The sequence below is a fragment of the Prinia subflava genome, chromosome 9 (assembly GCF_021018805.1).
Source record: "Prinia subflava isolate CZ2003 ecotype Zambia chromosome 9, Cam_Psub_1.2, whole genome shotgun sequence".
NCBI lineage: Eukaryota > Metazoa > Chordata > Aves > Passeriformes > Cisticolidae > Prinia > Prinia subflava.
This window is the reverse complement of record NC_086255.1, coordinates 2,656,200-2,679,757: the sequence shown is the minus strand read 5'-3', so window position 1 is coordinate 2,679,757 and position 23,558 is coordinate 2,656,200. Positions and strand designations below refer to the sequence as shown.

Below are 23,558 nucleotides of genomic sequence, written 5' to 3'. Positions count from 1 at the left end.
CTTTCAGGTTAAAGCCATTCCCTGTGTCCTGTCCCTCCCTCCCTTGTCCCCAGTCCCTCTCCGGCTCTCCTGGAGCCCCTTTAGGCCCTAGAAGGCCTTTTCCAGGCTGAATAATCCCAAATCTCTCAGCCAATTCTCATAGCAGAGATGTCCCATCCTTCAATCAAAAATCAAAGGGAGCTCTGCAGCGGTTTCAGTTCTGGACTGGTGCAGTTTCCAAAGCACCAACTGGGAAATGAGAGAGGCTCTGAAGCCTCCTCTGCCTCAGGACTGACTTCCCCCACTCAGCGGTTGTCTACACTTAATCATCCTTGTTAAATCTTCAGTACACACAGGCCACATGCTCGATTTGCTAGGAAAACATCATTTGTCTTTTCTTTATTAGCGTTCTAACGCTTGCTTACATGTTGATTCACTTAAAAGGAATAAACACTTGGCTGCTGCTGCTGTCCAAATAACCCTGACAGTGCAGGGAGCAGATTCTCTGTGACCCAGGGACACCTTCCACTGTCCCAGGTTGCTCCAAGCCCCATCCAACCTGGCTTTGAACTCCTCCAGGGATGTGGCACGATCACACATGAACATTCCAGACCTTTGTGTGTAGCCACCAGAGCAGGAAAAACCCATCCAGGGATTTGCAGACCCACTTCCTATTCCATAATACAGCATGATAAACTGATAAAATGTATTTTTCCTGCAAGTCCCTGCGTCAGGGTGGCCTCTATTTTCAATTTCTGGGAAGCACCACAGAGGCTGGGAACTCCAGAACAATCCTCTCGTGCTGGCACAGAAGGGCATCAGACCCATCACTGCTCTGGAACAAGATTTGTGGCTTTGAAGGGATGGATTCAAAAGAGACTCTGGGGGAAAATCCTCCAAGAAAACAATAAATCCACCTCGGTTATAAAAATGCCACGTGGAGGCACGAGGTTAATTCTCATGGCCAAACATCCCTGCAGCATCTCCCTGCTTGCTATTTATGACAAAAAACCCCACATGCAAACATCAAGGCTAATCCTTGATGGATTGTTGGATTAAGATTTGAAAGTTAAATGAGAAATAAATTTAAAAATTGGCAGAAATGAGAAAATAAAAGTTGTGTGTGCATTTAAATAGTTGTTAATCCTCGACACTGAGAAGAAAGCACATTTCAAAGGGGAAGAGCAGCAGACACTCAGAGCTGAAATAACCTGCCCAGCTCTTCGTGGAGACCTGAATTAAAGCTCTTTCTTACCAAGCAAAGATCAAATGGGCCACGAGGCAGACAATTCCCCAAGCTGATAGGCTTCTAAATTGTGTTTTAGCTGTTCCTTATCAAAGCTCCTTATCAGATTTCATAGCCTTGCACGACTTTTGGAGACAAGAGTTGTGAGTGAGGGAGAGGAAGGGAATTCAGAGCAGACCTTCAGCATTGCCAGGGATGCACCACAGTTAAATAAAGCCTTAGACAGAGAGGACTGAATCTCCTCCTTGGTGTTTTATTCACACTCTGAGAAACTCCTGAGTTTTGGGCTTGTAAATACAAGTGGTCTCCCATCTCCACTAAAGCAAGCTGTAGATGAATGGAAATGGGTCGTCCCTGTAATACATTTTAATTAATGCTAAACTGCACCTCCAAGAGGATGAGTAACTCTCCTGCTTGGCAAGTCAGTAAATATTTAGATAGAGAACAGATAAAATGATTGTGTTGGAACCAGCCCCTGACTTCCTATTTAACACTAAATCACTGGAGCACTTAGAATGGAATAACAGTGGCAAAATTTATCAAAATATACACAATATAGGTAGTTTTTCTTCTAACATGAATGTGAATTCTTGAAGTTTGGTAGGAGCTAAAATGTGCCTTTGAGGGTGTGTGAAAAGCAAAGCACTGCTGGTTGTGGATCACTAATTTAACTGCACTTTTACTAAACTGAAGAAATAATTCACCAAAAACCCGTTTGCCCGGAGAAATCCTAGGATACAGAACACTTTTTTAAACACTGGGGTTTTTAAAATCAACAGTCCCCTAAAAAACAAATCAGCCTTGAATCTAAGACAGATGTGGAGGTGATGTTGAGCTCGAAGTGCCCGTGGGACTTTGCTGGCAGCTCACCTGGGGTGTTTAAAGCAGTGCTGACACCCAGGGGTGCTGCCCAAGCTTGGCTCATCCTCTGTCAGTGACTTCATGCACTGAATTGCTTCAGCTGCAGTCAGCACACGAGGTTTTGGTGTCATTTACACAAAATGCAATGATCCATCAGTTAAAGGGTTGAGGGTAAGGCTGCCTGGGCTGCTGCTCACCCCACAGGAATCCTGATAATCACAAGTGCTCCTTGCCCCAAGAGCACCCACAGGGAGGTGGCTCCCAGATTTTCCAGCTGTTAACATCTCTCCTACTGCCACTGAGACTTCAGAGCCTCCTCAGCATTTCAGTCCTTATGGAAAATGTTACTAATATCTCTAAAAAGCTGTGAAGTTGAGAGGTTTATGATAAATATTTGCATATTAGAATAAATTTGGGGATGTTGCTGGAGATTTCAGTCCTCTCTATCCAAATGATATTTAAATATTCATGGCTTTTATCTAGAAAAACAACAAAAATATTAGCACCTCACCTGGGCTTCCTAAATCTTTCTAATCTCATTACAGCATATAATCCTAAAAAGCATTTTTTCCTCCCCAAAAATAGCAGCTTTTGAAGAAGGTGTGGCGGAGTTAATATGAGTTTAATAATATCTTCAAAACAGGTCATTCCTCTTCCTAATTCCATTTTCTGACTGCAGCTTAGACTTGATTCAGAGCTGCCAGCCAAAAAGGCCAAAAGAATGGGTGGCACTATTGAAAGTTTAAATGGGAAAAGGGGAGCTGGGCAATGACCCAAATAAAGTCACAGCTGAGCACCTTCGTGTCTCACGGTCCTCATGCGAAGACCACGAGAATACACCTGAGTGGCTGCGGGATTATTGCAAATTCTCTGATTGCCACCTTCTCCTCCCTCAGTGCAAATAAAAACCTCCCTGGCACAGGGCTGCTGGAGAAACCCACCCCTGGAAAAGCCAAACAAACAGCAATCCCCACCCTCCAGGCTCCTGCAGTTCCAAAAAAAAACCTTTTGGGGAAGGTTTAGAAGCACGACTGAGGGGATATAAATTTTTATAAATTGTTTGCAAGGTATCACCAAAGATCGTGGCTTTGGATGCAAATCCAGAGGGACTCAGAAGCTCCACGGTCGGGTTGAGGGGTAACCTTCAACTTCCATGGCCAATTCCAAGAACAAGCACCCCCTCAAAGGACAGGAAAAGGGGAGGAAGGAAAAAACCCCAAACGCGCCCGAGAAATCACGTTAAACCTCCCAAAGTGCCTGTGCACACCAAGATCACAGGGCTGTTCATTATGCAGATTTAAAGGCCTATAAACAGCTGGTAGTCCTGTCACTGCAGTAATTACATTACGGTTTTGGAGATTTAAATGCAGTTATTTGAACATTGTTTCTATTCAGCTCGTCACAGTGGGATCTCTAATTTGTTCGACACAGTCAACAGCAGAGTTGTCTATCTTGGACTAATTAGCACTCTCAAAATTTAGCAGTCCCCATTACCCAGCACAAAGGCTGCCTGAGAGCTGCAGGTTCTGTGCCTTCAAAGAGCTCTCGTGACGATCAAATCTCGTGCAGGATAAACATTTCTATTTTCCTGAGATTACTTTCAGCGTTTCGTAAAACCCCGCTCGTGAAGGACAATTAAAAACTGGTAAACAACTCGGAGTTCTGAGGATGGGAAGGTAAATGGGAACTGCACAGATGTTGGCATTTATATGGAAATTATGCTGAATGCCAATTATTTCTTTCTCTTACAGGAAACTGAAGTTTTAACAACACTGTCAAAACACGGGGAAACCCTGCTAGTCAATAATTTCATGCTATCAATAAAGATGTTTTAGGCTGGTAGAACAATCTCTCTGGGAGAGAGAAAAATCTCTGCAGGTCTTTGCTCTGGGTGTAAATTGTTTTATTGGAATAAAAGCTGCAAGACCAGAGAGAAGCACGTGAACCAAACTTATTTCAGAGAGAGGTAAGTGCAGCAAACTCCTCAAAACACCTTGGGGGGCAGTTTAGGCCCCATTTCCACCTGAATAAAAGCAGGCACCCACCTCTCCCCATCCCGGGCCACCCTCCTGTGTGGGCACAGGGGAACTGGGCAGGGAATGTCCTCTTGAGATGGGAATGAGTTGGATAATTGCTGTCACAGGCAGTGCTGGAGCTAAGTGTGCTGCATGACCTGCTCCTGCTGCCCGCCTCAGACGGGCTCTAACCCATCCTGGGGGTCACTCTGGCAGGGTCAGTGGAAATTAAACCCATCAACCTTGGGAAAAGACCTCTGGAAAACGTGTGAGGGTGTGCTGGCAATGAGCCATAAAGAGCTTCACCTCCACAAATTGTAGGACACCAGGAAAGAGAAAACAAAAAACCAAGAAAGGAAGGAAATAATCAAGAAACAACCACAAGATCACAGCCTGGAGCCCAGATGTGCCATCAGTACAAGCCTGGATGCTTAAGCACATTTCCAGGTCATCCTTTTACTCTCCAGTTCCCAGAGCTGTTCCAGGGGGTGTTGCTGTGAAGGAGAAGCCTGATTCCCAAACCAGGAAAGCTGTGGGAGGGAATCTCTGCAGAGATTACTAAAGAGAACAGGGGAGCTGTGGCTGCCCCTGCATCCCTGCAAGTGTCCAAGGCCAGGCTGGACAGGGCTTGGAGCAACCTGGGATAGTGGAAGTTATCCATACCCATGGTAGGGGGTGGAATGAAATTATTTTAAAGGTCTTTCCCCACCCAAACTATTCCATGAAGACCCAAAGCTTCCTGGGGATGCAGGACTCTTTCTCCACTAAGAGATTTGCTGGGAGATTCCCTACAAATGGATCCATCAGCACTGGATCTGTCATCAGCAGAGACAGCAGGAGCACAGAGACATCCAGTGCTCCTTTGGGTGAACCCTTCTAGGAAAAAAAATGCCCCACTCTGAGTCTCACTGAGGACACCAATCCTGCTGCACAACAGCATCCACCAGGACAAATCCTAAAATACAACTGCCAGGACTCAGAGCAAGTCCAGCATGCTCAGCAATGTGACAGACCCTCTGTACTGCAGCCTGCAGGGCTGTGCTGCATCCAGGGATCTTGGATTTCCAGCATTAACTCCAGTTCTGCTTCAATAACAGGCGTGTGACACTTCTGTCATTATAAAAATATTAAGGTCTCACAAACAGAAAACCACACGTGGCTACACGAAGGCAGAGGAGCTACAGAAACCAAAGATTCTCCCTAGACAAATCTACCTTTAATGACCAACCACTAAAAGATGGAAATAGTCATTAACTTCGATAATTAATGAATATATTTCAATATTATGATTTTATTACTCATTAAAAAAGTATAAAGATTAAAATTTCATTGTAATTTAAGGAGAAATAGGTTTAGCCTTTCATATTTTGTTTCATAAATTATTTGCAGAGTGGTTTGGGGGATTTTCAAGGATGATCAGGCACAAGTGGGAATTTTTGCCACTTCTTCTAAGAGAGATGACAAACTCCTGTGCTGCTGCTGGCAGAGCTCGCAGAGCCCTCACACTGCACAGCCCTGAGAGATCTGATTGCAGGTAAATTAACTTGGATAATGGAAATGGTGAATTAATTCTATTGAGTCTTTAAGACACAATTCATCCTTTGTGCTGTGTTTCCTCATGTTTATTTAGCTCTCCCTATAAAAACCCAGTAGGTCTCTGATGTAGGACAGGCCACTGGAAGTTGGAATTCTCCAGGAATCTCCAAGAGCCCTGAAATGGGGCTGCACCCACCCTCATTCTCCAGGGAGCCAAAAACCTGTTTGTGTTCCCTGCATTGAGGACATCAAATATTCCCTTTCCTGCATCCTCCAGGTGTCTTTGTTGGCTTGTTTAATCTTTTCAATTAATTTACTTTTCAGTAGAATAATGTATCTTCAAGCAGCCACAGATTTAAAACCAAGATGTATAGAGTAATGCCAATCAATCAAATAAATCTTCATTCTTTAGTCAACTGAATTAATTAGCATCCAGATGGCAATTAAAAAAAAAAAAGGAAAAAGAAAAAGAAAAGAAAAAGACAACCAATTTGTTTAACACCTTGAGCTTAGATAACATTTACAGAGGGAAGGAGAGAAGGGCTTTCCTCACTGGGGGTTTGAGGCTGTTTGGCACAACATAATCAGCTTCAAATAGGAAATCACAGAGTTTGCATGCCTTGATTTAGCAGGGCTGGGCAGAGCAGAGCTCCTCCCCAGCTCTGGGATTTCTGACAAAAGTGGCAAATCCACACCTGGAGCTGGGGCTCCCATCCCAAATCCCACCTGCCTCCCTGCTGTCACCTCTGTCCCCAAACTGATCATTCTGTGAGCTGGGAGCAGATGAAATGTCATTTATTGCCTTCACCCCCACAACCAGCAGCAACTGCACCGTGCTGAAGAACACGGCTGCATGTGACAGTGACAAAAAGTCCCCGAGGAGCTCTCTCCAGCTGCCACCAAGCACAGGAAATCCTCATCCCCCTAACCCATCTCTGAGCTGCTGGGAATTCCTGCCAGGAGCATCTGGACAGATGCTGGAGAGTGAACCAGGAGCAGCAGCTCTCATGTTTCTTCCCAAATTTAATATGGAAATTCGTCTTGGGTTGCAGTGCAAGATGTAACCAAAATTACATATTCTGTCACCAGCTGTTAAACCCAGCTGGGGCAGGGTTCTTTACCCCTTCCAGGACCCATCCTCCCTCCAGGGGATCTCTGCTGTCCAGGGGCCATCGAGGCTCCCTGCAGGGCTGATCCAATTCCATCATCCATGGGAGATGCTGCACCCAGGGGAGGAGCCTGGAATTCCCACCTGGATAAACCCTGGGATTCAGAGCCCAGCACAGCCTGTGTGCTCTGCATTCCCACCTGGATAAACCCTGGCATTCAGAGCCCAGCACAGCCTGTGTGCTCTGCATTCCCACCTGGATAAACCCTGGCATTCAGAGCCCAGCACAGCCTGTGTGCACTGCATTCCCACCTGGATAAACCCTGGCATTCAGAGCCCAGCACAGCCTGTGTGCACTGCATTCCCACCTGGATAAACCCTGGGATTCAGAGCCCAGCACAGCCTGTGTGCACTGCATTCCCACCTGGATAAACCCTGGCATTCAGAGCCCAGCACAGCCTGTGTGCACTGCATTCCCACCTGGATAAACCCTGGCATTCAGAGCCCAGCACAGCCTGTGTGCTCTGCATTCCCACCTGGATAAACCCTGGCATTCAGAGCCCAGCACAGCCTGTGTGCACTGCATTCCCACCTGGATAAACCCTGGCATTCAGAGCCCAGCACAGCCTGTGTGCTCTGCATTCCCAGAGGAAGGCTGGACCCATCTCACCCCACTGCACCTCCAGAGGGAACTGCCCCTGCTCCAGGATCATCTCTGCTCCCACAGAGCCACATCTGGCACTGCAGGAGGGCTGGACTGGACTGCTCCCAACACCCTGACCAAAAGGGTGCCAGGCTGTGTTCTGACTCTGGCAGTGTTTTCTTTTTTGTTTGCTTGCTTTTTGTGTCCTACTACATTTTTATTTTTAATTTTCCTAGTAAAGAACTGCTATCCCTATTCCTATATCTTTGCGTGAGAGCCCCTTAATTTCAATATTATAATAATTCAGAGGGAGGGGTTTACATGCTCCATTCCAAGGGAGGCTCCTGCATTCCTCAGCAGACACCTGTCTTTCCAAACCAGGATAAAATTCCATCCAGGATTTCAAAGGCAGCCAGGGACGTGCTGCTGGTCACAACTCACCACTGAGAGGGTCAGGGATGGTGAATTGCCTCCTCTTGCTGGGGCTGGACGTGGAGAGCTTCCGAGCAAGTGCTCGGGGGGTGCCTGGAGGAGCCTCCCTCTGCTGGGCCCTCCTCAGCTGCACCATGAGCTCCAGCCTCTTCAGCCTCTTCTGGGAGCGGGAGATGAACTGAGGGTTGTGCATCTCCAGGGCTTCCTACAGCAAACACGGAAGCTGCTTTACTCTCACTCGTTCAAAGGAAGGAAAAGGAGTGATGGGCACAGGGCTGAGTTCAGTAGGGGGTTAGTGCAGTGATGAAAATGAGTCTGGGTTTGGGTTGGAAAGGATTTAAAAACTCATCCCACCCCTGCCATGGCAGGGACACCTCCCACTGTCCCAGGCTGCTCCAGCCCCAGTGTCCAGCCTGGCCTTGGGCACTGCCAGGGATCCAGGGGCAGCCACAGCTGCTCTGGGCACCCTGTGCCAGGGCCTCACCTCCCTCACAGGGAACAATTCCTGCCCAAAATCCCACCCATTCCTGCCCTCTGGCAATGGGAAGCCATTCCCCCTTGTCCTCTCAAGTTTATACATTTCTATGTTTCAAATTACATATTTTTACATCCAAATTCAAGTTCTTGATGTTTTGCCTGCTTCCTTTTCTCACCCCATCACCAAAGCAACTTGTCACCGACAGTTCACAAACTTTCCTGTTTATTTAGATTGTCAGATCTCTCCATGGCTGATCCAGAAAGAAAACACTTCCCAGTCAAAGGCTGCTTCAACATTTAGGAATGTCTTAGGACAGGGAAGGAGCAGAGATGGGTCTGCACCATGTGCTGGAGGAAACAGCAGGGAAGTCCATCTGCTGCTGGAGCCTGGTACCAGCCTGGCTGGTGCTGGAAGGGCCAGGCACTTGGGAAACTGGGAATTTCTAAATTCCCAAACTCTTAACAAGTTCCCCCACAGGAAGTCTCAAAACAGAGAGCCTGGACAACTGAGCAAGTTTTAGCAGTGGATACAAACTGCCAAAACTTCACTGGAAAGGGAAAAACCAAGGAATGTGAACTTCTGCCCTTAACAAGTTCCCAGGAAGCAAACACCATCCATGACGGAAAAGGGGAGAAAAGGGAAAAAGAAAAAGAAAAATAAGCAGGAAAAAAGGGAAAAAGGAAAAAAACCCAATGCCTTACCCGCAGTGTCCATGGGGCCGCTGGAGTTTTCTCCAGGTGGCAGCTGGATTCTGGCCAGGTGAGCAGGTTTTTCTCCCAGGTCACAGCTGGAGAGCGGGCCCTGGGCAGTGTCACCCTGGACAGTGTCACCCTGGACAGTGTCACCCTGGACAGTGTCACCCTCCTGCGCCGCTCCCGCTCGTCCTGTGCCTCGAGCTCCTTTGTTCTGTCCCCCGAACCAGGGGATTCGTAATTGCCTTGGAGAGATTTAAAAGTTCGTTAGGAGTGCATGGCTAATTTTTTATTGGGTTCTCCACCTCATTAGACAGAGAGGGCAATTCCTGAAATAAGAAAGCCAGGCTGTTATTAATAGGCCTCATTAGGCAGAAGAGATCAGATCTAATGGTGGCTGCTCCTCGCTGCCCTGTGACACCCTGAGTGTCTCTCACATTATCCAGACCTCACATGGAAGGAAATCACAATTAAAACTCTCAGGCACTCAGCTCTCTTTGCTGGTGCTTCCCAAAATTTGTGCCATGGAAAGCCAAGGATATCTTGCTGTGACCTGCAGTTGGAGTTCATTCCAATGTATTGCAGAAAACGCCAGATTTTTATGGGCTCTAACCAAAAATCATTTCCCCTCCACCACACTGAGTCTTTCATCAGCACCACTGATTTTTTTTCCTTTGTTTTTAATCCAGTTTGCTTTCTGTCATTCCTACAGATCCATTAGCCAGTGGAAAGACTCCATAAAAAAAAAAAACAACAAAAGGTTATTGTGCATTATAGGGCAATATTATGAAAGCTGTCAATTCACATGGAGAAAAAGAGATTATTTCTACTCTTGCAATTAAGTTTTAATGCTCACTGACTGATACCCCCTGCACAAATTAGGACCAAAAGAGGCTGTGTGCTCAAAAATCAGATTCTCATTCAGAGGACAGAACGAATCCAAAATAACAAAGGAACTTCGGAAGGGCTCCATATGAACTATTTGAAAAGTCACACTGGAGTGCTCCTTCCTTGCCAAATAATTTGATTTCTAGAACTAAATATCTGGGAATAAAGCCCGTTACTGTTTTATTTCAATTTTTGGTTACAATAAACCTAAAATATTTTCCTCTTTATGACATATTGTACATATTATATTGTACTTAAAAAACATATTAAAAAGATCTGTGTTGGGTACATTTGCCTTACAAAAGCCTGAGCTCTATTTCCTCCCTAACGCAGTTCTCACCAACATTTTGGAATAAGCCTTGAAACCTGTGAACATGAAATTAAATTCCTCCCTAAGCCAGGTTTACAGAGGTGTGGATTAAGTTGGGCTTTGCCAGATCTCAGTGGATGCTTCACTTTTGTAAAACAAAGTCGCTTCCAGTTAGGGGAATGCCATGATTTAACTTCAGGCACTGAAAACAGCATTTAGGCTTCTAAATGTGTGACATTCAGGGGCTTCATGCTCAATGCTGACAAATTCTGCCCACCTGCCTACAAAAAAATCTCTTCAGAAAAAAACAGCTGTAAGAAAAGAAGCTTCCATGACCATTACAACATTTTTAAGGAATAAGTTTCTCACCAACATATTGATACTAAACCCAAATTAATCTCAGATGTGTTCAGCAAAAATACCTGCTGCATGAATACAGCTGCTGGTGTCATCTGCATTTTAGCTGTGAGAATAAATGTTGGAAGTAAGACATCCCAGACACTGCTGAACCCAAAGAATTTATGTTTTACACGCTGAAATCTTGTTAATGATTGTAGTTCAGGTTGTTGTGTCAAAAAAAAAAAGGTTGAAGGAGTGAAAGAAAGGTATCAGAACAAGGTTGTAACAATAACCTCACTTGGTTATTACTTGGTTAGGCTGGGGCTGCTTGACTTTGGAATTTTAATGCTTTTTCAAGCTTTTCTTGGGAATCTAAGCCTATCTTGGTCATTTTAATCTTGTTTTCTATTAACCATAGCAATGTATACAGTCAGATCAGCTGATTGATCTCTCACCAGATGACTCACGCTCAGCACTTAAAGCTGGACAAAAATGGCCTGACTTTCCATTATTTCACTTTTTTTTTCTTTGAGACTGATCTCATCTTATTATTGAAACCATATTCCTGACAAGCACAGTAGGATTTGTACCTTACTTTTTAGGAGCTGCTTCTGCCCGTGAACATTTTCTTCCCGGAGGACCCTCGATGACGCCTTGATGTTGCATGTGCTGTTGCAGACAGACATTTTTGGTTTCAGGACACCCTGTGCTTGGATCTCTTTGGGTTTGGAGGTGTCTTTGGAGGGCTCTGCCCTGCTGGATGAGCCATCAGTAGCAGCAGCAGCAGTGATTTCTCCAGAGGCTGCATCTGGAAGGGAGCAAGGGGCTGTTGTGCTGCTCCTCTTCCTGCTTCCCAACAGCATTGGCGTTCCTGTGAAGAACACAAAAACAATCCCAGATCCTATAACGTGGGAAATTTTTTTTTTTAGCCCTCTAATCCACGTAATTTTTCATTGGCATGGCAAGATCCTGAATTATAGGGGCTGAGCAGTGCCTTCTCATAAAAAACTTCCACGGCAAAGCGTTGTACAAGCGGGACCTTTCAGCTGCTGGTTCCTGCTGTGACTTTGCACAGAGCCAGAACAGGGCACTGGAATTGTTTGGGATGGGAGATGCTGCTGAGGCAACCACCCACTGGAGAGGGGTTAAAACCCTGATCCCAGAACTTGTTCGGCCTTGCTTTCCATCACAGCCACTGCTGAATCCATAACAATGATTTTGATGAGGTTTAATCAATTTCAAATCCTAGAATCCTGGAACACTTCCAATTGAAATATATTTTAAATCCCGTCCACTGTCACCCCTGCCATGGCAGGGACACCTCCCACTGTCCCAGGCTGCTCCAGCCCCAGTGTCCAGCCCGGCCTTGGGCACTGCCAGGGATCCAGGGGCAGCCACAGCTGCTCTGGGCACCCTGTGCCAGGGCCTGCCCACCCTGCCAGGGAACAATTCCTGCCCAAAATCCCATCTATCCCTGCCCTCTGGCAGTGGGAAGCGATTCCTCTTGTCCAGTCATTCCAGGCCCCTGTAAAGATTTCTCTATCTTTCTTGTCTTTTTAAAAAGCAGATTTAACACATTTAGTTCTTTCTCTGCTGACTCTTCCCCAGGTCTTGGTTGAGGACAGAAGATTAGGAATGTTTTTCTCCTTTGAGCCAATTCATGACAAAGGGTGATGGCACTGCAGGGATTTAAAGAATTTGTGGATGTGGCACTTGGGGACATGGGTTAGTGATGGGCTTGGCAGTGCTGGGGTGATGCTTGGACTCGATGATCATGAAGGGTTTTTCCAACTTAAATGATTCTGTGTTTCTATGATTCTGTGTTTGACGCTTCCTTATCTCAAAGTCACTCACTAAAATCAGATCCTGCTGTGTGGGAAGTTTTCAGTTCACTTTCTCAATCCTTAATCCACTCACAATAGATAAGAAATGTTCTTTTCCACAGAAATCTCCTATGCATTATAGTGACCTGACTGGCTCATGTCTCTTTTTGACTGTCTGGTATTTCTGAGGAAATCAGAGGCATTAAGATACTGCATTTACTGTTTTTCCCTTTCCCTGCAGATCAGAGCTCAGAGCACAGAATCACTGAATTGTTTAGGTTGGCAAAGCCCTCTGAGATCATCGACTCCAACCATAACATCTCGAGCTCCTTTCTGTAACTGCAGTGAGAAGGAGTCAGCTCCTCAGGGGATCCTCTGGTGAAGGATCCCTGAAGATCAGCACAAGCAGAAAAAAACAAACCTCGTTTTTAATGAAATTCGTTGAGATGAACCCCATCCAAAGCAATTTCACAGCCTTACAGAAAATCTGCTCAAAGCAAGGAGGTGCACACAGGGCTCCCAAACTCTGGAGCAGCATCCAAGCTCTCCTGCCCTCTGACAGAACTTATTTTTCTCTGTGCTTTTCATATATTGCAAATATTTCCCTTCTCTTTTGTCACAACCAAGCTCTTTTCTCAGATGGAAACAGTTTTGATGCAAATGCTCTCTAGAAACTGGACAGACTCAATTCTGTGCATCCCCTCAGAGCTCATGCAAATCCAGGGACCTGCTCCCTCACTCCCTGACCAGTCCCATTCCTGCAGTCACACAAAAATGGCACAGAGAGGGGGGAAAACACTGGGACAGATGAATGGGGTCATGGACTCAAAGGGTGGCTGTGGTGGGAGGCAGGAACAAGCAGTGGGGTAGGAGAAGATGAAGAAAGCAGCAGGTAGCACTGAGGAACTGCAGAGCAGCAGGGGAGGAAGTCCTTTCACTCAGGGAGCCAAAAAATCAGATGGATAGAGGGAAAAAAAAAGGAGAGGAGCTAAGCCACAGGAAGAACCTGAATGGAAAACAGATTATCTCATTAAATCACCTTTTAAATTTAAATAGTTTACTGGCCAGCACTAAACAGAGAGGAGAAGAAAGAGGAAAGGAGGAAACAGTTCCTGCTCATCCATGGCAGCATCACAGTGGGAGATAATTTGCCCTCCTATCAAGAATGGTCTGTGCAGCAAATGTGTGTTGAGAAGCCAAAGAGCTCCACTGTGAAATTGCTGGAGCCAATGTTGTGTCCCCAGGAGGGACCTTCTGCTGCTGCTGGGCTCCCCAAAATCAGCAGCAATCATCAGGGGGTCAAAACGGGCTGTAAGGGAGGAGGGTGGAGAGCAGAGGGAGGGAAGGAGAAGGCTCCAAGTCACATCTCTCTCGCTCAGAATATCGATCTGAGCACAAGAAAGAAGAGCTGCCTGGAGTATTCACACTCCATTTGCTCCTAACTACCAGACTAGCTCTCCATGGATATTGGCTTCCAAGTGTAAGTACAGCAACCTTCAAGAATGGACAATTAAGCCCCAGGAAATTTCTTACACGTTGTGCAAAGGAAGAAAACCTTCTCTTCTCTGTGCACCACTTCCCTGCTAAAAGGAACAGCACCAGTGGCATCCTCCCAAGGTCTGGGGGACCCCTGCGAAGATGTGGAAAGAAATGCATGAACAAAACTAAGAATGGGGCCTAAAATTAGGAAAAGGGGATGGATGCTTCTTAGCATTTTATGATTAAAGGTTGCCTTGAGAAAGAATTAAAACCCCCCACGATTCCTGATGAAATTCAGGAATAAAATCAACACACCCTTCCTGCATGAAGATTGTCTTCCTTGTGGGTCTGGTTCTAATATTCTAACTAAATCTTAATCCTTATTAGATTCACAGTATGGCGGGGATTTTTTTCTGTGGTAGTTAATTAAGGCAATAAAAAAGGTGCATCTTGTTCTTGTCTAACACTGAAGGCAATCAGAATAATAACAGAGTCAATTTGCTAAATTCTTTCTTCCAGCTCCCTCCTGAATTAACCTTTCCCTTCCAAAGGTGCACCCAGGTGCAGCCAATCCCCTGCAAACAGGGAAAACAGAGCAAAGCAAACCAGACAGGGGCTCCAAAAAAATCAACTCCCTCATCCTCAAAGCAGCTCTCAGTTACTTTAACGAACACAGATGCAAATGATATTTAGGAATTAAAAAAAAAAAAATAAAAAAAAGAACAAGGCAAAGGTACTTAAAGGTAAGATCACAGCATTTCATTCTGTACACCCTGGACCCGTTTTTAATATTCTGTGGGGGGAATTAGGACTGTTACTCTCATTAAGACTATCTGGAATTGTATATCTAAATCCCTCCACCAACCCAACCTGAAATATATATGCCCCGCTGAGAATAGCCAGAATTGCAACTGGATGACCAGAAATAGATGTTTTTTCTATTATCCCAGCTGAGGAAAGGCTTTAAAACTAATGAACAAAGACATGCAAGTGTAATGCTTTGGGAGATACGGGAGAGCAAAACTCAAAGAAACAGAAAGCAGAATGGCTCCATTAATAAAATTCAGCCAGTATAGATTGTAGTTGTAAAAGTTCAGCTGCTTCTAGAAGCAAATTTAAAGAACAAAATGTTAATTACATCTGGAGAAGTGTCATTTTCACCCTGTGCAAGAAAGATGACAACAGCTCAATTTTAAAATAATGACCTAGTGAAAACCATACGATATTGGAGGAGTTAAAAATATTCTGTAAAACCAAGGGTAGGTTTTCAAAAGCCCATTAAAAAAAAAAAAAAAAAAAAAAGAATCCTTGATCTTGGAGTAAAATAAGTATATTGTTTTACTGTAAAGTATCTTTTTACATTTCCCCCTCTCTCCCTTCGGGGGGTTTTGCTAACGGGAAGTGACCCTGCCTTACAGCAGGTTAAACTCGCCTTTCCTTGAGACACACACAATCCAGGCAAACATCCCCTCTTCCATTGTTACTGCTTTTTCCCCGCATTTCACTTTACAGCAGGATAATTCAGCTTTTCATCCTTGTACATAACACTCTCCCCAGTGTTCCAGGGTGGATTTTTGATGATTTGTGACAAAGTGCTTCTTTGAAACTGGCCAAAGTTCATTTCAGCAGAGGCAGGGCTGCAAATCCTCCCCGGCCACCAAGTCAGCCCGGGAGGTGGCTGGGGAGGGGACACTCAGAGATGGTCCCCTGTGTGTCCCTAATGAGATCAGACATCAGCACTGGAGGCAGCTTTACATTACACACCACCTGCTGGGGGGTTTGTTTGAATTTAATAAAAGCCCCACATCCTGAGCTGCTGAGCTCTCCCGGACCTCCGTGCTGGGAGCTGATGCTGCCAACACCCCAAGCAGAGAGGAGCAGGAATTAACATGCCTTAAACGTGAGAAACTCCTGCCTCCCTCAAGATTTAGACCCAGTTGTAGAGACCCACACGTGCCTCAAGCAGCCATCCATAATCCCGAGCAAGACTCCAGCCTGTGCCTGACAAAGACTGATGGCTCAGGCCTTATCATGAATCAAGGGTTGGCACAGCTAAGCCAAGCAATCTTAGATATGAGCAAACAGAGCACATCATCTCAACAGCCTGGTAACCCAGAGAAATGGAAACACCGAGAGCCATGACAGCGTTATTAGTTATGCCAGGGTTTGTCAAGGCATGCAAGATAGGACGGAGGATTTATTTTTCAGATCGCTGCCGAGGAAAAGGCATCACTTGTAGTCAGTCAATGAGCTGCAGTCAGCCAGGGGTGCCACCAAATTCACATGTTTGACTAAAATTCCTGCTGGCCAGCAATGAGACTTTTGTCCCAAACTGCCTCTTGATGCTTCTCAAATGACTCAAGAGGCAGCATCAGCTGCTGCTGGGCATTAACATCCACGGAAACTACCTGAATTCCTGGTAATGTAGCTCTGCCCATGCTCCCTGTTCAAAATGTGATGTTTAACAAGGTCTTGATTCACCTTTCAATAAAAACCTGGGGCTGGATCCTGAGAAACAGGGCTGGGCCCTGTCCTCAGCTCCATTCCCTGAGCTGTCAGGATCCAAAGTCAAGATAACTTTGCTGGCTTGAAGAGAGAGGCTCAGCCAGCCCGTTCCTCCCAGTGAATGTGTCATTGCACCTGTATTAAAGCTTCTTCAAACAGTCCTGCCTGGTGGGGCAAAGCTTAATTATCTCAGCTGTATCAACAACACCTCAAGCTAAGAGTCTAAATTAAAAATCATCCCTGACAAAAAAGCTTCTCTTTTTCCTAGCTACATTTTTTTTAACCATGTTGACAGCTGTGGCCAGATTTCTCAGAAGGAAGGGGCTTTCTTTTGGCACAAGCTAATATTTGACTGTAGAAAGTTGTAATCATTTAAAACAGAAAGTGTACCTAAGAGCTGTTAGGCTTCAAACCTATAATCAGTCCTAAGCAGGAAAAGCTTCTTAATGTCAAGAAACAGCTTGTTTACAGAAGGCTTTGGGCAAAATTAGCGCAGTGGCTTCAGAGCAAACAATCCCAAACCCAGCTAATCACCAGCCCCTAGTAATCAGCCTCTCCGTGCTGAAGGCCGATTTGTTTTCTCAAGGCACTTGGCAAGGAGTTAATTGACCTTCTCCCTTGGTGTCAAACAAGGGAACACCACATATTCCAGGAGGGAGTGGGCACCCACCTGCTGCAGCCAGCCTGGCTGCCATGGGGAGCTTTGGTGCAAGAAGGGCTTGCAGTGGCTGCACCAGCAAAATCCTGCAATTCAACAGTCTGCAGTTGCACCAGGGCAGGCTGGGGTTGGGCAGCAGGAAAGTTTTCTTTGCTGAGACAGGGTTAACCCCAGAACCCGGCTTCCCAGGTGGAGTCAGCATCCCTGGAAGTGTTCCAACAAGTAGCAGATGTGGCACTTGGTGATACGGTTTAGTTGACACGGTGGTGTTGGACTTGGTGATGATTTTGGAGGATTTTTTCCAACCCTCATGACCCTGTGATTCTGTGAGAAGGAAACAGTCCTGCCTGCACCTGCAGGACATCACCTTGCACTCGGAATCGTGAGAGGGCATAACTGCAGCAGAATATTTTAGTGGGCAGCTAATAACGCACCCACACGACTTGAGGTGAGTGCTCGCACCACTGAGCTCCCAGTACCCAGCTGCTCGACTACAGGGTTTGTCTATTTTACTAACATTTTCCCCTTTTCCCTCCTATGAGCTGGGAGAGGATGAAAGGAAAGAATATTTGCTGCTGTCCTTTTGAGACATTCCCTGTAACATCCACAGATCCAAACCCTCTGAGTTAGAAACCCATGTTTGCGTTTCCATGTCATGCTAGAAGCTATCAGCCGCTATTGTAGTGACTCAAGGAGTAATCTCATGCAGTGTGACTTGAAAAAAAAAATGTTCAGGATGATTCAGAACATTTAAGTGGTGATTTGCAGGGTAAGGAAGGCATGGACCACTTGGAATTCTCATCATGTCCGAGGCACCTAGTTCAGCTCTTTCTGATAATTTACCGCAGCCAGGCTGAGCCAAGTATTCATTTCACACACTGCACAAGAGTTGTTCCTAGTTTAAACCAAGTGTGAATTAGGGGAAAATGAGGCTTTTTACTCCAGTGGCATAATGCAGTCACTGAATCCACAGAGCCCATCTCCTTTAATCATTATTTTAATGATTCTGGTATTCCTGGCGCTGCTGCTTGCCCGGAGTGCTAACGAGTGACTTGTACCCTCCAGTCTTTCACTTCAAATTGTCTCACATTCTTACCAACTCTGACAGCTCCAGATAGAAATGTCACAGAATCACAGAATCATAGAATGGTGTAGGTTGGAAAAGACCGTTAGATCATGGAATCCAAAATGGAAAAGAGTGGAAGACTCAAACCCTCGGTTTTCATATGCTGAACTTTAACTTGGATCTTCAGACAACACGAATGTCTTTGGGAAAATCTAATTTATAAGTTTCACTCATGAAATGTGTCCTGTATCATCATTACCAGGGCAGACATCCTTCTGTCTTCTAGAGAAACAATGGCCTTTCTACCCAACAGCTTCATCGCTATGTCCCATAACAGAAAACTGAGCCTTTAATACTCAAAAGGCATTTCCTGAAGGAAACTTCAACTCCAGTCAAATTATTTTATGATCATGCCCTTAAACACACAAAACCAAACATAAACATGCCCACGAAAACCCCAAAGAAACAAACAAACCCCAAGAAAATGCAACCATCTCTGGCTGCTCGATGCCTTAAATCACAGAGAAATTGGTGAAGAACCATTGGTTCCACAGGAAAATGGTCTCAGCCAGGGTCACTGTGAGATCACATCGTTGTCACTGAGAACCAGCTTTGGCCCACAGAGCCCCGAGCATCACCCTGCTCCCCGGCTGACATCATTGCCCACAGTCTCCAGGGGCAGCCTTGCCTCCATATGGCAGGACAGAAGGTCACCACATCTGTCTTCTGATTTAATAAATAAAGAGTTTAAAGGAGTGGAATATCAAAGAATACCCCTCCTGCTGATCCCTTCCTTCTCTACACCCTTTGTCCCAGCAGATGATGGGGAAGGCAGCAGGCCTTTGAGACAGAGAGCAAAGCTGAAGAGCTGGTACTCCAAAAAAATGCAAAAGGACCCTCCAGAAAAGAAGAGGCATCCCCTTCCTTCAACAAATCAATTTAAAAGCTCCAAGATAAAGAGAGGCAACTGCTCTGGCCCATCACACAGGCTGGGGTCTGTCTCACAGGCTGCAGCATCCTCCAGAGTCAGCAGGATTGTCAGTTCCTCACTGGAGCTTTCAACACCTGAAATGGTTGAATCCTCATTTTCTGGGGATGCAGCACATGAAGGTCACACCTCAGTGTAACACAGACCCAATGACACAGAATGTCTAGACTGAGGAAAACTGACAGCCTCCTTCCATTTTAAATTTATCCCAGATGAAGTGAAACATCAAAGGAGCTCCTTTTAATGGGCTTTTTGGCATGTGGTCCTTTGTTCTTAACAAGTCAGCGCCAGCTGCTGTGTCCATAATGCCAAGTCAGTAACGTCCCCAGCCAGATTCCTGGCTGGTGTAAATCAGTGTCACTCCTCTGCAGGCAGAGATTTCAGTTGGTTGACATCAGCTGAAGATTTGGCTCCTTGTGCTGAGCAGGTGCAAGCTAAAGTAAAATCTCCTGTGCCATATTTCATATTTCTCCTGTCTTCACCACCAGTTCTGCTGCACACATTTGCAGGGTGGAGAGCTAATTAGCATCAGCTGGAGCTGCTCAAGTTTCTGTACAATAAATTCCATATTGTCAGGAACTGCTTTCCTCTAATTATATCTTGTTCATGTAGATATATATTTATATTTACACAAATACAAATCTTGTCCTCTGGCTTATCGCATGGTGACTTTCCCATAAACAGACGATGAGGTGAGAACACCAGACAGGCCACATTCCTTCATCATAGCATTTCAAATACTATTTAGTTAATGAGAGTAAATATTGCTTATAGCCTTCAGATTTCCCAGTTAGCCCATTCTGATTACCAGGCTGAGACATTAGTTTAAAGGTGACCCACAAGATTTTCTCGATACATAAATGTCTCAAATACCTGGAGCGCTTCAGTGTGAATTTAAAACAAAAATATATTTTTGCTTTGCTGATAGCAGCTTATCAAGGTCCCACAGCACCAGCTGTTCTGTTTTACTCCAGTATGAGTAGGAATATACATACATGCATCAAAACATTGAAATAGATCTTGAAACAAATTAAAGTTTAGCTATTTACCCCTTAAAAACGTGCAGCTGACTTCAGCACTTGTTAATAAATAAGTTCAAGAAGAAAACTGAAGTCTGTATTCATCTGGGGCCATTCAACACCCAAAGCCCAGATCCCATCTCAGTTTTCCCCACTGGCTGCCTTGGGCTGTTTTAATTAAGCAAATTACGCTTCCAAGTCACCTGCCACGCTCTTTGGGGGAAGGTACAAGCACTGCATTACCGAGTCTCGGATGTGCCTTGTTCACTGCTGTCCTTCCTCTCCAAGCACTTCATCCCTGAATTCTGAAACAGGAACACTGGGGGTGTTCCCCTGGACACCCCGGGCCAGGGCAGCCCCAGGGCACAGGCACTGCTGCCATCACAGCCACCCCATTGTGTCACCACCTCCTGCTGCCGACCCCGCACGGAACCTGGAACCCTCCAGCCTGGAAACCCTTCATGTTCCTGGGGTCCAACCATCCCCAGCACTGCCACATCACTGCCCCGTGTCCCCAAGTGCCACAACAAGGCTTTTGAACCCCTCCAGGGATGGGGACACCAGCACTGCCCTGGGCAGCTGAGCCAGGCCTGGACAAACCTTTCCATGAAGGAATTTTCCCCAATACTCAACATAAACCTCCCCTGGCCCAGCCTGAGGCCGTTCCCTCTCCTCCTGTCCCTGTTCCTGGGAGCAGAGCCCGACCCCCCCGGCTGTCCCCTCCTGTCAGGAGCTGTGCAGAGCCACAAGGTCCCCCTGAGCCTCCTTTGCTCCAGGCTCAGCCCCTTCCCAGCTCCCTCAGGAATCTTCAGCCCCTTCCCAGCTCCCTCAGGAATCCTCCAGCCCCTTCCCAGCTCCCTCAGGAATCCTCCAGCCCCTTCCCAGCTCCGTTCCCTTCCCTGGACACACTCCAGCCCCTCCATGTCCTTCTTATCCAAGACTGACCCCAGCACTGCCCTGGCCCTATGGCCACACTGTGGCTGATGTCTATCTTATAACTCCGATGTCCCTAATTCTGGGTGGCTTACATGGGAATGTGATTGATGATTTTCCCTTTTGCCATCTCCCCCCACCCTCCTTGCACATCTGCACCTCAGCTCAGGGCAGTGGGATCCACCCACCATCCCCACGGGATTCACCCTCCACATCAGTTGTTATTCCTTAGTAGGTCTCCACGTCAGTTTTGGGTATGAGAACAAAACATGAAACAAAGTGTAAAGGTGAGCAGGAAATATTTTGGTTTAGAAAACAGCTGAGATGTGTGAAGGCACCCAGGTGTGAAGAAGTTTATGGTTACCTAAGCTCAAACTGATAAATGGAGATGTTGGCATTTATAATCTTCCCTAGGAAAGTGATGATACTGTTTAATCAAGAGGTCAAAAAGAATTTTAAATTGCCCCATTTTCTTCTTTTTCTCCTTTCTAATACTTCAGCCTGGAGCCCAGTAGATAATAGATAGTGAAAGAAGGCTTGAGAACTAGATATTCATGGGGAATATATTCTTCATGAAAGGTAGGTGAGAAATTAAGATTAAAAATGTCCCTGTCTTCAGCAGAAACAAGACTAATCTTTCCATTTCTGACTTACCTCGTATTTATGAGGCATCAGCTGCGGACAGGAAGGGAAATTGCAGCATTGCCTGAAAAGCAGCGTTAGCAAGTCCTGACAGCTTGTTAAAAGCTGTGACCAAAGGCAGGGTGATGCACATCCATCACCCTGACAGGGACCTCGTGGAGCTCGGCCTGGGCTGGCCCTTGGCCATATCTCTGAGGTGGGTGGCTCATGTGGCCCCAGTGGGACCCTTCACACCTTCCTGCAGCTGCCCAAGGGATGGAAATGTTGGCCACTCGCTAAAAATAAACACAGTTCTGTCCTATGGCTCTGTCCTCCCGCGGTTTGAGCCTGACTTCATGTATAACATGGATTTTCCAGCAATTACAACCAATTTCTTGCCAGATAATGGAAGTAGAGGCCCAAAGCAGAGGAGCCAATAGAAGATACAGTCCAAAGTGGGGAAATATCATATTCCTTGGGATGCTCTAGCATGAACCATGGCTTTGAACTCTGAGTGCCAGAGATTTGGATTTCCAAGTGTAATTCCCATCCACGAGCAGAGCCCGAGATTTACATTTCATTAATAATCCTCAAGCATCCTTTTCAGATGTGGCCCATGGTGGAAATATATAACTCTGGAGATTACCTGGCCCAGCCTCCTGCTGAAGGAAGGGCCTTAGATTAGGTTATCCAGGTCCACGTAAAGCCAAGTCTTGAAAAGTTGGATTTGGACATGAAATAATATGAGTAATACAGTAAGTGGAGTCATCATTACTGCAGTGAAGTCACACAAAGAGTCGGAAAAAGACACTGCAAAGAGGCCATGACTCAAGTGGGCCTATAGGAAACAGCAAACCCAGCCCCAGCACCTGTAAAGCAGAGAAGTATTTGGGTGCTCATTCCAACTCAGATCCTAATAAAGCAACCTATACATCCTGGAAATTGCATTTACAGATTTCATACAGAGAAGTGTAGCCTTGAAAGTAATTTTTTTTTTCAGCATAGTGATGTTATTACCACTTGTATTTCTGCTGGCAGGAAGCTCTTGCCTCCAGCTGCAAACCAATATAAACTCCAACTTTCTGGGTCATCAGAAATGTAATGGACAAAGTGCTCTCCGCAGTTACCTCATCCATAAGATAACTGTGTTAAAGCACGAAAACTGTGGCAAAACTTGTTCACTGTCCCTTCTTTGCTGGTTCTCCCTTCTTTTTAAACACCTCATTTCACAAACATTTCATTGCATAAACATGGAGCAGAGCAAAGCTTAACGGGAATGGGTTTGAATTAGTAAACAGCAGAGGAAAAAATATCCAAAGTAACTGGGAATCTAGAATGGGATAGAGTTCTTTTCCAAAAGGGTTGTGCACTCCTAGAGGGATTTAAAAGGCCTTTGGATGTGGCACTTGGGGACATGGGTCAGTGGTGGCTTTGGCAGTGCTGCGGGCTGGTTTGACTGGATGATCTTAAAGGTCTTTTCAAACATAAGTGATTCCATGATTGATAATCTCATACCAATACTTCTCACTTCACCCATTCCAGAAGTAAAAAGGCCTCAGTTTTTCCTTTCTGCCAGGTTAAAATCACACCCTGCCCTCTCATTTTAAGGACCAGTGTGGATGTCCCACACATTTTACCAGGTTTCTCATGATTTGTCCCATTTCATGGTTGATGGCTCATTACCTGGATGATCCTGCTGAGGAAGGTTGTTGTTTTGGAGCATTATTCTGTTTATACAAATTTCACACAGGAAAGTTGTAGTAAGCTGATAAACACCTCCTTACATATTACAAAGGGTCTCAGCAAGAGAAATGTATGTCTTTACATTCTACATTATGGCCCACACAAAAGGTGGAAGCAGTTAAGAAGGTAACACTTCCCATGTTTATTTACACCTATAGTCTTGTGTACACAAATGGTGGAAGTCCTTTATCACAAA

General features: G+C 45.6%; 1 protein-coding gene across 1 annotated transcript in view; it reads right to left on the bottom strand.

The window, feature by feature from the left end:
- Positions 1-23,558, bottom strand: part of C9H10orf90 (chromosome 9 C10orf90 homolog) — a 60,855-nt gene that overhangs the window by 3,014 nt on the left and 34,283 nt on the right. The window contains exons 4-6 of the mRNA XM_063405104.1: positions 11,123-11,398; positions 9,000-9,235; positions 7,830-8,025 (exon numbers count right to left, since the gene is read on the bottom strand). Coding sequence (XP_063261174.1) covers positions 7,830-8,025; positions 9,000-9,235; positions 11,123-11,398 — 708 coding nt within the window. The remainder of the gene's footprint in view (positions 1-7,829; positions 8,026-8,999; positions 9,236-11,122; positions 11,399-23,558) is intronic.